The sequence below is a fragment of the Zerene cesonia genome, chromosome 19, assembly GCF_012273895.1.
Source record: "Zerene cesonia ecotype Mississippi chromosome 19, Zerene_cesonia_1.1, whole genome shotgun sequence".
In the NCBI taxonomy this organism is placed as follows: domain Eukaryota; kingdom Metazoa; phylum Arthropoda; class Insecta; order Lepidoptera; family Pieridae; genus Zerene; species Zerene cesonia.
Genome location: NC_052120.1, coordinates 2,028,210 through 2,042,950, shown reverse-complemented (window position 1 = coordinate 2,042,950; position 14,741 = coordinate 2,028,210). Strand labels below are relative to the sequence as shown.

Below are 14,741 nucleotides of genomic sequence, written 5' to 3'. Positions count from 1 at the left end.
GATATTAGAACACAATAATCAAAGTTCTCGTTCCTGTTGAACTTCCGTGATAAAAACTAGCCTATGACCTAGCTCGGGTCTCAAACTATCTGTGTATCATATTTCATCGAAATAATGTTAAGTGGTTTTTGAGAAATATACGAAAGAGTAACTTTCGCATTTTCAATATAATGCGAGAATAACTCTGGTATGGGTCAATGTCGTCCCAAATAATGTCACACTATATTATGTACTGTCGCGTATTATTCTGTTCCAAATAATTTATCCATGAATTAAAATGCAATTTCCAGAGCTACTGCCACTTCAAGAAGCCCGAGATCACGCTGGAGGAGCTGGACATGACGGACGCGGACTTCACGCTCGACATCGCCGCGCTGTGCCTCATCTTCCTGCTCCTGCGCATATCTGCCTTCCTCTTCCTCCGCTGGAAGCTCAGGTCCACTAGATAGAGATGGATATATGGTAGCGTAGCGTAGACGTTGGGTACTAGACGCGTGATGTTAGCCGATTATTATTGTAGATATATTCCGACTATGGGCTTGCCGTCCGTATCGCGTGACGCTTTTGTAAAGTTCAATGTGTGGGAGAATGCGCACAATTATTTTAAGTGTTTTTTAGTGCTCAAAAAAAAAAAAAGACTCTTTGGGGGTATATTTTACTTAGCCCTTATGTCGTTCTAAATTATGAAAATATGACAAATACAGGACGATTGAACTTTACAAAATATCGTAGGTGTAACGTGTCGCTAAAGTGATTTAATTCAGTTGGCGACAGTCGGTGTTATTGTGATAAAAATGGATTCCAATGTGATCGTGAGAACAAGAGTTATTTCTTTGGACTGTAACGTACTCATAATTATATAAGTGATAATGTAATTATACGATTAATCGTCGGTGTTGTGCTCAATGTATTTTTTTTTTCGCATTTTCTAAATCACTTTCGGTACAGCAGTTTCGTCGTATCGTGACAATATTTGTTCTACTCTGAAGTGCCTTATTTAAAATCTGACGTAACTGGTATGGTGGCTAAAGATTTTTTTTTTCATGTTTTGTATATTATAGTCTTGCTTAGTGGCCTTTATCGTTGAATCACGAATTTATATTTAATATTTTATACATTATAAATATGTATTGAATTTTAAGTTTTACGAAAAAGTATACGAGTTGAAGTATATTAATTCAGATCTGAAGGTCACACAATTCGTAAGCTTATTCCAAAAAATAATTCGCTACATACATACGTAGGTAAATGTGTAAAAAGTTGAGACATTTTTATTATAATTTATGACAATTTAATTAACGTAATTTTAATTTATTACACTTGGTTTTAACCGTTTGAAATATTAATATCGTTTAATAGCTGAAATGAAACCTTATTACATGAATATCGAAAAATAACTTATAGACGAGTATTTTTTAAAGTTCCATTTTCTATCTAGTTTTTAAATTGAAATCTTTCTGAGGGCTTTAATTAACCAGCCTTGGTATGTTCAAAAAGATGTTAGTTTTAGATTTATTATTTAATTTGTTCATTGTTTACAAAAGGTCAAATGGAAATGTAAATAAAAACAGTTTTCATTTATAAAAATATTACAAACGGTTTTAACGTGTATCTTATTGCTCATTATTCATATATTATCTTGCCTCCAGCTTGCCTCTGGGTGAACCAATAGGCGATTTTGTGTAATGGTTATGCGATTTATTTTATATGCGGGTAGATTGATGTTTAGAAATTTATGTAAAAACTTACTGTGATTCTCCTCTGAACTTGAGCTATACTTGATTTATAGATCTTTAACTTATATTCAAGTTTATAAGTAACATTTTTTAAACAATTGACTATTGAGTGAAACATATTTAATAGCGAACTTGACTATAGTGTATAAAACTATATTTAAATATTTGCTGTAAATATGGACTTTGATATGATTTTTACAATGATTTTTAAGATTAAACAGTGGTTTTACTTGGACTTCGCTTGTTGGCGTAATCGGATTTAAGGTGTCTCGTTAATTTTTCAGACTGAAATTTTCAGTGTTAGTTTTGAGAATTGAATGATACGTGTAAGTGTGTCAAACATTTAAAAGTAGTCCAATTTTATATGTTGTTATAGGAAAATTTATTGAATATTTTATAACATGACAATGATATAACATAACCATTTACATGGGGGTAATTAAGTGTAAGTAAAACTTAATTAGGGATCACGGTTATATATAAAGTGTACTTAGTTAAGCAAATTTGTAGATTATGGTCCAATAATGTTATGGTTAAAAAGTATGTATGTTATTTTATATATTTTTGTAATAAATGGTTAAAAGTAAAGTTCTCGTTTTATTTGGTCGTTATCTTTAAACTGTTTACATCTTTATATCTCCGAAGGTAGGAAGAGATTAATAATTAAATTAATGTGTAATTATGTCATTTGATTTTATAGTAATTAATCAGGGGGCTTTGCAAAAAAAGTAATTTAAATTAACACCTTATTTCGTGGTGGTAATGTTTTTTATGAATCGTCTTCTATTTTCGCTACTAAAAATAGAAGGCTACCCATAGGTTATAATAGTAACAAATTCCGGTTAAGGATCACAACACATTATTCTTCAAAATAAATTATAAACTATGTGATTAACCGCAATGGTGGCTCAGTGGTGAGGACCTCGGACTTAAAATCGATAAGTCGATGGTTCGAGACCAGGCATGCGTGCAGGAAATAAATTGATTTTTCAATTTATCTGCGATGTGGATAATATCACTATATATAACGGTGAAGGAAAACATCGTGAGGAAACCGGCCTGTCCAAGAATCAAAAGTTCGTCGATATGTGACAACTCGCACATGGACAGCGTGGTGGATTATGGCCTAAACCCTCATAGGAGGCCCGTGTCCCAGTAGTGGGAACATGTATGGGCTGATGATGATGTGATTAAGATAAACGTACCATTAATTAATATTCGTGTGTGTGTGCGTGCGTTTGTGTGTGTGAAACTGTTTATTTAAATAACCGTCTACTGTAGATTAATTTGATACAAATGTATTTGTATTACTCTTTCTTTCTGCTTTCTACTTTCGGTTTCTTCACACTTTTGATACACAACAGTTTGTTTTTTACATTTGAGACATTGCTTATTTGAGAAATATCTAATGCAATAGCATAGTATTCAATTAAAGCAAACAAAGCAATAAAAATAGCAAGCGTTGCGTAGAGAGTGAGAAAGTAGGAATAAAGTCTTATTTATCCACGATTTTTTTTATTACCGAAACTAAGCCCGCGCGTTAGACTAGTTATACATTGTATGTTGTTCCGAAGGTGTATTGAACCTTGAGCTCTTGGCAAAATTAGTAAGGAATAAAGCATGTTATGGTTGAGATTTGTGGCATATTCAGAAATATCAAGTTTAATCGTCAACGTACCCAAACGCAGTCGTCGGACACACCAATCGCAAATTCAATTTCATACAAAATCAGTGATAAAAAGTACGTACGTTTTAAATCCTACTAATTCATGTGCGTAGAGTTAGTAGAGTAGAATTAATTTGATGCATATTGACCAGTTTAGGCCACCTTTTTTTTGATTTTGAGACGTTTTTTTTTAATATATCTTAAAGTAATGCTAATAAGCTCGATTATGGTGTAACGTTTGGTTCTTTCGATAGAATTAATTTGACGGACACATGTGAGGACAGTTTCAAGTTCGTTTTTGTACAGGTTTTTGTATGTAATTGTTTGTAGTGAACGAATTTTTAATGTATTATACTAGTTTATATTTTTTACTCAAGGTCTGCACGGGTATTCAAAAGTTGGCGTTTTATTTAAGCAATATTTAAATATGGCTAGATCTGGTGTTATGATCTTGGAATTTTCCAAATAATTATCTTTAATCAAACTTAGAAAAGTTTTGAAACAAGCTGCAGGCTGCAATCAATTTCCGTTTCCTGGTTTATTTTGCTTAGTCCTTAGTATTTTTCTTCTATTTAGACTTTTATTTAAAGTTGTAAAAATGCTATATTAAAATCATATACGCATTAACTTTTGCTTGCAATTTCTAATCCACATATATCAGTTATGAATTATGCCGAGAATTTTCTTTTCCCAAACATCCGTCAGGTCACAAGTGCAGGCAGGATTTTAAATCCAATCTAACCTGAACTAGTTAAATTAGTATGCCCATTCCACAATCTAATGAATTCACCTTTTTAGATTATTGTAATATACCTAAAGATAATGCGCTAATTAGTAACCAGTTCCAAATCTAGTCACAGATCACATTTGCCTGAATACTATCTCTCAGGACTGGACTAACGGTGTGTTCAAATTTACAGTGTCATATAAACTGATTAAAATTCGAGCTCTTGACGATTGTTCTCGGTAGAAGCGACATTCTAAATATTCATAACATTCGTAAGAAATCACATGAATAAAAAAGTTTAAGGATTTAGTGCGTGGTGACCAGTTTGACTGCAAGGCCGCTTTACAAATTATATAGTATGAAGTAGTGATTTATTTGTAGAATACTGTTGTTTATGTATTATATTGTATTTGTCATATGGTTGAGCAAATCTGAGTTGCGAATGTCAACAAATAACATATAATTATAAGAAATAACACGTGTGATTTCATCTAGTGTTTCTCAGTATGACTTAAGCCTTAGACTATACATATGTGCCAGAGATTTGAGATTCGTATTCATGGTAACATTTGTTCCGCAACACAGTTCAATCACTGTGTTGCGGAGTTGCTGGCGATATGCTGCTGGCAACACTGCGTTTTGTAGAGTTGATTACGCATGATGAAAGGTTCTCAATCGAGGAGTAAGTATGGGTAAATTATTGGCAAAATTAAATGACATTTGATCTTTATAATCTATATATCTTAGTCTAAATTCTAGACAATAGATATGTAAGTATACATTTAAAATATGGTTTTTAGTATATGTGTATAATTTATAATAAAACCCTGCACTGCATAATTATTATTCTTGCAGTGTGAAATAGGTATAATAATAGGTAGTATGGTTATTGTTGTAATAATAAGAATTGATATTCAAATTTTGAAATTTATTGTTTGCAAAAAATCTCTTCCATCAGACCTATATTTAACTGACCGAAGAAGATTGAAGAACGATATTTTGAACGTTATTTTACACAACTTATTATGTAAGGATAATTCCATTTCATTTATACTTACGCAGTAAAAAGTGTATAAATAATTCTATACTGAACACAGCAGATGCTAATAAGTTGCCCGTAATAAGGATGGACCACGGAATAAATATTTTCATAGGTTTGTTTTTCTTCCAAGCTCTAAATTTGTAGCGATTCACTCTCTCCGCCTGAAGTCTACTTAAATGATGAGACAGTAACCCAACCTCTCCAACGCGAAGGTAGTATTCCTGCAATTTGCTATGCATAGGGAACCCCTTGAACAGGTAAGTGGCATAGATAATCTTTGTGATCGGTGGCGAGATCGTGTATAATGTTGGTTTACCGTGTGCGTCGTATAAGTCAGTTTCGTAATACTTATACATGGATAACAGGGAAACAGTGAACTTGTTCCTCTCTCTACGGACTATTCTAATGCTCTCGAGCTCATCGTCACATTTCTTTTCATCTGCATTCGGATACGTGAAGTTAAGTATATTATAAACTATATGCCGTACTGACCGACTGATGCAGGGTTTTAAGTTATGGCTCTTGATGTCTTTATCGCTCGCTAACTGATATTCCAAAATCGGGTTGGTCATGAAGCTCACCAAATTCGATAGGTAGTAACAATTCATGAGATACGCGAACACGATCCAGAATATCAAGACGAATCGTGACTTATTGCCTCCTCTTATCTGGCTGCTCTGAAGTAGGAGATACCCAAACAGTTTAAGTAAAATGACACCTTTGCTTTCGTTTCTGTTTATTAATAAAAATAGTGCTGAGTAGAGCACGAAAACGAGAAGTAACGAAAGCCACACTATGCCGCGGAACTCGTCTAGAATATTGCTGAGTTCCCCGGCCTGTGCTCGAGCGACTTGAATAACAATGTAATCTATGGAAATGTAATTATCGCTGATATAGCTAAACACTCGCGATCTCGGGCCCGTTAGCAGCATAACTCCGACCACTACGTCGGTCTTGTTCGTCTGCAATGCCCTGAGAGGGCCAACGGCTATCGAACCATTGACAATTATTGAAAATTCATCAGCATTGTATTTATATGTATCATTTATAGTGAAATTCTCTTTGTCCGCTATTATCGAGAGTATGTATTGGTTCATGCCCGGTAACGAGAACTCGCTAGACGAAGGGTCGATAGCATGTGGTGGGAAATGGGTATACGTGACCCTGAATGTACATCGATTTAGGCCCGTTATCAATTTATTATAAAATAGATCCTTATCCTCCGACTGTCCGATGCATTGTCCAAATGCAATTATTCTGTCGTATTGTCTACCACATCTATAGTTTTCGTACGGGTTATATGTGAACAGATCGACGGTTGCTGTATCATTAAGTAGTAAAACATTGACCACGTGCAGTTCCAGAAGCAAATCGAAAATTTCCTTTATATCGCTATAACTGAGATATTTCATCACAATCACAATTTTCGCGTTTGGGTCCCATGATGTAGCTCTAGTTAATTTTATATAAGATCTGCTGAACGTCTTCGAATCCTTAGCAAAAATAATGTAACCTGAATAGGGATGATATGTAATTTTCTGAGCGGTCCTTGAAATTATAGCAACATGTTCCACCCCATGAATAGTTTCTATTAGATGTCTTTCATCGCTATTCAAATCAAGAACTGCTACGTCAGAACCCCGTTTATAATATTTCTCTAAAATATATGCAAGACAGGTAATAGATGAATTATCTTCAGTGTAAATGAAAAACTGTTTGGATAAAGCAATATTGCTTAGAAGAAGCAACACACGTGCTTTTAACACCATGGTGAAAAAGTATGTTTAATAATTGTCCCACGTTTAGAGACATTATTATACCTACTGTTTAACGATGTAAGTTAATTGCTAGGTTGTTAGACAATAAGACGAAACGAAATATTATTTTATCCATTATACCGAGAATATCTTTATTACATGGCACTGCAAAGTGTTATTTCTAAGAATTAAGCCATTTGTTTCTGCGTTATGTAAAGTTTTAAGAAAAAACATGTCGTGTCAACTTTGATGGTAAGTATGTTCAAATATAATGTATAAGCAGTCGAACATTCTCTATCTTTCACAGACAAATACCGACTGTCTGGAGTTGCTTGTCACCTTATCCTCATCACTCAACTTCGGACAGTTTATTGAATCCAAGGTTCATCTAGTCGCTAAAAAGCTCGGAGTTCTGAACAAGGTTAAGCAGTACTTCACACCGGGACAACTTCTTTATCTTTATCAAGCTCAAGTGCGTTCGTGTGTGGAGTATTGCAGTCACTTGTGGGCTGGCGCAGCTAAATGCCACCTTGGAGCTTTGGATTCAATTGAAAGACGTGCCAAACGTATTATTAACAACTTTTGCGTAGTCGAGTCTCGTCGCTTAAGCCTTGAGCACCGTCGTAAGGTGGCATGTCTTTCTGTGTTCTACAGGTTACATTTTGGTGAGTATGCACTAGGGCTGCACAGCTTAATCCCTTCATCCCCATTCCTCAATCGTACTTCGAGGCGTACCGAAGGATTCCATCCTTTTATTGTTGATATCCCACCTATTCGAACTCGTCGCTTCCAGTCTTCCTTCATCATTAATACAGCTAAGGAATGGAATTCCCTGCCTGCCACTATTTTTCCTAACCAATACAACGTGGAGCTCTTCAAAACCAAGGTGAATAAGCTCTTTCTAGGTAGACGTGCACCCACGTAGACCACATCTCCGCTTACTATCAGGTGGGATTGTGGTCAAACATCTTCCTATCGATTACAAAAAAAAAGACAAATTAAATTAAAATTATCAGCCTTCAACCTTCTTCTATATTCATGAACACAAATTAACCTTTATAAGCATATACCTGCTAATAGAACGAGCTTGATAATTAAACATACGTCTTTGAATAAATTCATTATAACATTGAAAATATTCCGCACTACGCCTATAACAAAATCCTTATCAGTATTACATTAACAAATAACAATAAAAAAACTTCCTAATAATCCGGTTTGTTTTATTTTCTGTCAGTTTAATAAATGACTTCATTTTATTCACGTCTTAAAAATTTATCACGTTTAATTATCTCTTATTTATTTTTCTGCGGCTCTTATGCTCTAAGTTTTTATGTATAAAAAGATTAATCTCACAGGTCATAACATTAATAACCTCTGCTCGCATCAATCATTGTTCTATGATCCATCATCGTTATTAACCTAATCCTCATTACCACTGATGAACATTATGGTTTAATGGATCGTGAAAGCTGAGTAAATTTTCTTGTTTCCATTTATTATTATCAATTTAGAATTAACTAATACATCATTTTTTAATAACTAAATATGCTATTTAATAACAATTTGTATAGTACACAGCAAAACCGACTAACACAAGAGTGGGCGATAGAGGTAGTTAAGACATGGAGTGAAAATTTTATTGAAATGTCTGTTTCTCGTAAGTAAATAATTCATTTAGGGGATAAAATATACTATTTTAGAGTTTAATAATGCCAAATTCACTATACTATACCTACTTTATGATGAATATTTAAAAACAGCAACTACAGTTTCTTGCCGGTTGTTCTCTGTAGAAACTGCTTTCCGAACCGGTGGTAAACTATACAACTGTGTAATATGACGATTTAAAAGTGCTACTATAAGAAGTCTAGTTGAATGAAATTTCAGTTTGAGTTTGAGATTATTATATACTAATATTATGAAGACGTAACGTTAGTGAATTTGTGACGTCTTACGGGTTATCACTTTTATCAATATCTTCTGAACCTATTTAAAACTCTTTTAACATTAGAAAGCTATGTTATCTGTGAGTGTCATAGGCTATATTTTATTTTGTTTTTATCTTGAGTGAACTCAAGCAGAACCGGGACCAGCGACTTGTTGTTATATGAAATTGACTTCAAAGTGGAGCAAAAGAATGTATTAGTCATTATTTGTTTTGTTATTTTGTTAAATCTCTTATTTGTATTAATATGTTTATTTTATATACGAAACTTGGAAGACTTCTTCCTACTTATATTATAAATGCGTAAGTGAGGATGGATGTATGCATGCAAAAGCTGCTGCACCGGTTGCAATGAAATTTAGTAGATAGCTAAGTACTAGTAAACTGGAATTACACATAAACAACTTTTTATCCAAAGGAATACGCACTTACGCGGGAGAAACCGCTAGGCGCAGCTAGTTATAGCCTTATATCTTTAAACGAGCAATTCTTGTATATATATATATATATATATATATATATATATACAAGAATTGGAATCTCGGAATCGGCTCCAACGATTTTCATGAAATTTAGTATATAGAGGGTTTCGGTGGCGATAAATCGATCTAGCTAGGAATCTTTTTTAGAAAATGTCATATTCGTGTTTTATTCGTGTTAAACTTACTTTATATCGACTTAAACTTACTTTTTTAACAAATAGGAGGCTACTCAAAGTAGTCCCAATTTATTATGAAAAATATTATTCATATTTATATTTCATCATTTCATTAGTATGTAATTCGTACTTAAATATAATTTCCAAAAAACACAATTTATAAAAACAAAAAAAAAAAATACCGAGAAAGCTCAGTCATCATATAAATATGAATTGCTCTTGTTTCGTATTTATGTTGTAATTTTATAACTGTGTGAAAAGTTAGGCGCAAGTATAGAATAAAAACAATTCTCAAGTTATAAAACTTATTTTATTTGCTTTTGACGAAAACACACGTCGGCTTAATTATTAATTAAATATAAGATATATACCTGTTGTATGTCAATATAAAAAATAACGCTTTTTTGCGAATATGTAGTCCAGAGTCCAATATCTTTTATTTATGTAACACAGCAAATAAATTATTGAAATAAATGCCATTTCATTGAAACTATGTAAAATAAACATTTATATATCCTCCATATTATGAGTTTTTTCATCTTATATATAAATATTCTATACAATATCTGAGAAATTCACAGAAGAGGATGGATGGATGGATGTACTTTCATGCAAAATCACTAAACGGATTTTGATGGTACTTGGCAGTGATGTAGTTTATGTACCAGCATAACACATAACCTATGGAAATATTTGTTTTACAGAACAGCTAGTATGCTAATAATTCTTAACCATGTAACCCTCTTGCGTTGAAGATTTTGGTCTGATTTATGAAATACGATTAGAATAAACAATTATTGACGACTAGCGGTCTGCCCCGACTTCGCCCGCGGTACATATAAATAGCCTATAGCCTAAAGTCTTCCTCAATAAATGGGCTATCTAAAACTGAAAGATTTTTTTCAAAACGGACGGAGTTCTTGAGATTAGTGCGTTCAAACAAACAAACAAACTCTTCAGCTTTATGATATTAGTATAGAAGTATAGATAAGGCACATACGTACATCACATCATACCTACAAAAATTGCTTATATCTTTTCCCGTATAATTATAGAAATATCAACAAAAAAGAGATTTAGATATAATGCAGAAGGATATATGCTACTTCTGGCACAATACCCGAAACTTTATTGCCAACTGCAAATTGTATCGTGCTTCAATAACTCAGAAACGTGACTAGTAACTGTGTGTTATAGATAAAAACATTTCTGCCGTGATTCTTTAACAACGACAACGGTATTTTTTGTGATCGTAGTTTTCTGCGCATGACTTGCTTAAATTCATGGTATCTAAACCATGGAGCGGTTATCGTAACCGATTATGTCTCGTTTGTTCCTTTTAGATAAGAGAATTGGTATTTACCGAAAGGACGTAAAATTAAATAGTCATTTATGCTGTGGAAGCAAAAGGTGGAGTTCCTTCATCGATTAAGGCAAGATTCTCTAGCAGCTTGCGGTTGGCCGGCCGGTAAGAACCCGAGAGAAGTTGACGGGAAGATGTATTTCTTCTGTCTGGTATTTTATATTTAATTTCACTTGCGCGCGACCTAGCCTTTCGCTTTTGCGTATGAAGTCTATATACCAAAGATTTCTATTTTTATTTTGAATCTTAAGACTTGAGTAACTTCGTACATTCATCTCCTTATGTGCATAAATTGATTTTTATCAATAGATTTCCTTATATCAGTTTTCAGCCAATTTTTATCAGCGTAATCATTTCCAAACTAGCATGTATGCCAGTGAATCAACGAACATCGTGACCGTCTATGGACCGGGTTAAAACGGTTCGTGTTTTTATAGCTTCAGGTCATTGTCTGTGTCAACTTTCTATCAAATTCATCATAACCATTGCGCAATCCGTGGTCGATTTGACTTTTAGCTATATCCGTTGTACGTAATATGGAACTTCACTTTTTATTATGTATAATAAGTCACGATACGTATAACGTAATAAAGCAGTTGTGGCTCAATATGAAATTTCGAGGGTTTGAAATAAATCTAGCGATAATCGATGAGGGAAAATACCGTGCTGAAACTGGCTAGTAAGAGTAATTGGGGTTACATTAACATATTAGTAATTTACGCAATACTTCTGGGAATATTATGATGCACATGGCATACTAATGCATGCATTCCCTCAAGACTCACACTTATTTTATTTGTAGGTAAGGTCTGCAAACGATCTTACGCCTCTGCAATTGTATATATGGGCGCTGGTTACGCTTGCCATCAGGCGACCCACCAGCTCCTTTGCCGACGATGAAATAAAAAAATATCGAAGTGACCTTGTTATGGAAATCGTATTAAATTATTAGATCAAATTTGATGAAAATTAGCAATAACTTCCTTAGAACTTCATACAAATGTTCATTACAGTAATTGTTTATTGAAATTTGGTCTAACGGACTTAAATGGTTGTCATATCTGTTGTATTTATATATAACTATACGTTTAAGGTTTAACATTAACTTGTCTGTATTGTTTTAAAGCGAAACAATAGCAGTAACATTAAAAAAATATTTAAAATATCAGAAATACTTCGCAGAGAAATGCTCTGAAGGTGTAATCCTAAACTTAAGTCAATAAAATTACTACAATATATGAATACTTTCGTTCTTTACCCAAAGGTTACCTTATGTTGCTATATAGTACAAACAATGTAGTATATACTATAGTCGAAGTTTTCAGAGATATTGTGCTTCTGTTGCCGCTATAACAAACAATAATAAAAAATCGAGGCTAAGCAACGGTTGGTCGGTCAAACTTCGGTCAAAATTTCGATGAGCGACCAATTTTTTTTGTAGATGAAGTTACTTGTGTGGGTGGGGAAGTCTAATCCGATTCGCACTTGACCGATTTTTCCTTTATGACTGTATTACTAGCTGCGCCCCGCGGTTTCACCCGCATAAGTCCGTAACCCGTAGGAATATCGGGATAAAAAATTGCTTATATGTTATTCCAGTTGTCCAGCTGTCTATTTTAGTACCAAATTTCATTGCCATTAGTTCAGCAGTTTTTTCGTGAAATAGCAACAAACACACACACATCCTTACAAACTTTCGCATTTATAATATTAGTATGATGATAAAGTATCTTATATTTACCAGGTTTCACGAAATTGTATAAACTGAATACGGCCAGACTCTAGTGTACTTGATTCTAATTTAAAATGTGACGAAATCTCGTCTTGCAAATATGTCAAATTAAACAACTTCCTTCATTAATATTATTGTTGGCTGATATTTACCTCTAGGTAAGGTTTGGTTAAGCAATTAAACGGTTGACGTCTCCTTTGTATTAATATTTGCTTATTCTATGTTTAACGGCAGGTGAGAAATATCAACATGGAATTCTAGGTATAGAATAGTTGTCCAGCTATCTACGTGCTAAATTTCATTGCTTTCGGTTCTGTAGTTTTTGCGTGAAAGAGCAACAAACACATACACATCCTTACAAACTTTCGCGTTTATAATATTAGTAGGATGAATTACCATTTATACGAATATTGTTTTGTATTTAATTATTTGCCTTACAAATGATTTGACTTTATATTACAGGATTTTCAAAAACTATATACTCTATGATAATAGCTACATAATACAAATAAAATTTTACATAATTCACCTTAAATTAGCAAGAGACTGTTAATTTTTGTGGAACATTAGACAATTTAAAGATATGTATAGAAACATATTATATAAATAAATACTACTCGCTGTGCGCCGTGTCGTACTTGTCCTCCTCCATAAATTGACTATATAACACTGAAAGAATTTTTTCAAATTGGACCAGTAAAACCGAAACCAGCACGTTCAAACAAACAAACTTTTCAGCTTTACACTATGAAGTATATATAACAATTCAATTCTAAGCCACGCTATTATTACGTATTTGCCTATAATTTTAAATTTTCAGTCGTAATATTCCCTTACATACAACAAACCGGTTTATAATTTATGATAAATGAATTGACTTATGTATATTTTATTCAAACAAATAAGAAATACAGTTAAAATAACTAACAAACTCGCTATAATAATAGATTCAAAGAAAATTGACTCACTTGCTCACAGAGTATACATATATGGAAATTTTTTAATTCTGTCGATCCTAATCAGAATAATAAGATAAACTCACAAAATTACTATATTGTTATTGATCCATTCATTATAAATGTACGCAGCTTGAATTAAAAAGTAGGTCAAAAATTAAAACCGAATACAAGGGAGTCGGTTATATACAAACATACGGGTATTGTACGAACTAGACGTATTATAAATTTAACCAGCATAGTTAACTGTACGTTTCCTTTCCACAATAAAAAAATCAACAAATCTCGTAATACGCATTCATCCCTTATATCTAAAAACCACAATACAGTAAAGCTCCCAAACACACGTAGTTTTCACACGTGAATGTGCAGCTTCACGAATCATTTCATAACCAGATGTATACATTTTACTACAGTTAGTTAAACACTACCGATCAGTTAGTCGGTACGGGTTGCAACGGGAGAGAGCCGTGCGTGCGCGTGCCGGTCCGGATTATTATATTTATAATATATAATATATAACTAAACATTTAATTAAAGGATATTTGTTGTTGTGTGTGTAGTGGTGTCTTTCTATCGTGAGTATAGAATATATTTCTTGTTAATTGGTTAGTCTTTTGTAGGATAATTCGTGGGTATTATGAATCAATTGAGAGCATTTCAATTGTTAGAACGTTTTTAAGATATAAAAATTGTACTTGTGGCATTATTTAATAAAAATATTTAAAAATTATATAAGGATAGAATGTAATCTATCTACTCATAATAAATATATTTAAATAATTATCTTTAAAACATTTGATATGACGACAAAAAAATATTTAATTTAATTAAATAAGTTCGATTCCGCAATATTAATATTCAGAAAATTTTTATTTAATTTTGACTTGTAAGTACGTTGTATAAAAAGTTGTTTCAATGAATTAATTAAATATTTTTCGAACTCAAATACTATTTATAAACAAACGTTTGTATAAAATCATGTATAAACTTCGAATTATTTAAAGAACGTATCTATAAAGAACCTTCTTCTGTATGTAAATAAAAAAAGGCATGGAAAAAATGACAAAATTAATAATTAAATTTTTCGTGAATTAGTAACGAGGTTAAGAATTCATGGTTACATTAATATGCCATAATGGTTTGTTTTTCATAG

At 32.9% G+C, this 14,741-nt stretch overlaps 3 protein-coding genes across 4 annotated transcripts in view; 2 read left to right on the top strand and 1 right to left on the bottom strand.

The window, feature by feature from the left end:
• Window positions 1-2,319, top strand: part of LOC119834704 (ATP-binding cassette sub-family G member 4) — a 36,528-nt gene extending 34,209 nt beyond the window's left edge. The window contains exon 12 of one of the 2 annotated variants that reach the window (XM_038359162.1): window positions 291-2,319. In XM_038359162.1, the coding sequence (XP_038215090.1) occupies window positions 291-449 (159 nt within the window). In that variant the 3' untranslated portion in view covers window positions 450-2,319. The remainder of the gene's footprint in view (window positions 1-290) is intronic. The other variant, XM_038359163.1, reaches the window with a different exon arrangement.
• Window positions 2,320-4,719: 2,400 nt separating this feature from the next.
• Window positions 4,720-6,940, bottom strand: LOC119834284. Its single transcript, XM_038358620.1, has 3 exons — window positions 6,925-6,940; window positions 5,324-6,684; window positions 4,720-4,761 (listed from the first exon to the last, which is right to left on the bottom strand). The coding sequence occupies exons 1-3, from the start codon at window positions 6,938-6,940 to the stop codon at window positions 4,720-4,722; spliced, it is 1,419 nt and encodes a 472-aa protein (XP_038214548.1).
• A 7,063-nt stretch (window positions 6,941-14,003) lies between these two features.
• LOC119834418 (ATP-binding cassette sub-family G member 1-like) overlaps window positions 14,004-14,741 on the top strand; it is a 32,976-nt gene continuing 32,238 nt past the window's right edge. The window contains exon 1 of the mRNA XM_038358775.1: window positions 14,004-14,163. The gene's annotated coding sequence lies outside the window, so the exon portion shown is untranslated. The remainder of the gene's footprint in view (window positions 14,164-14,741) is intronic.

What these genes read in the sequence shown, in the direction of transcription:
- LOC119834284 (XM_038358620.1), bottom strand. An exon ending in GTAGACTTCAGGCGGAGAGA is followed by an intron (nt 4,762 to 5,323) that starts GTGAATCGCTAC and finishes TACAAAACGCAG; the next exon opens with TGTTGCCAGCAGCATATCGC.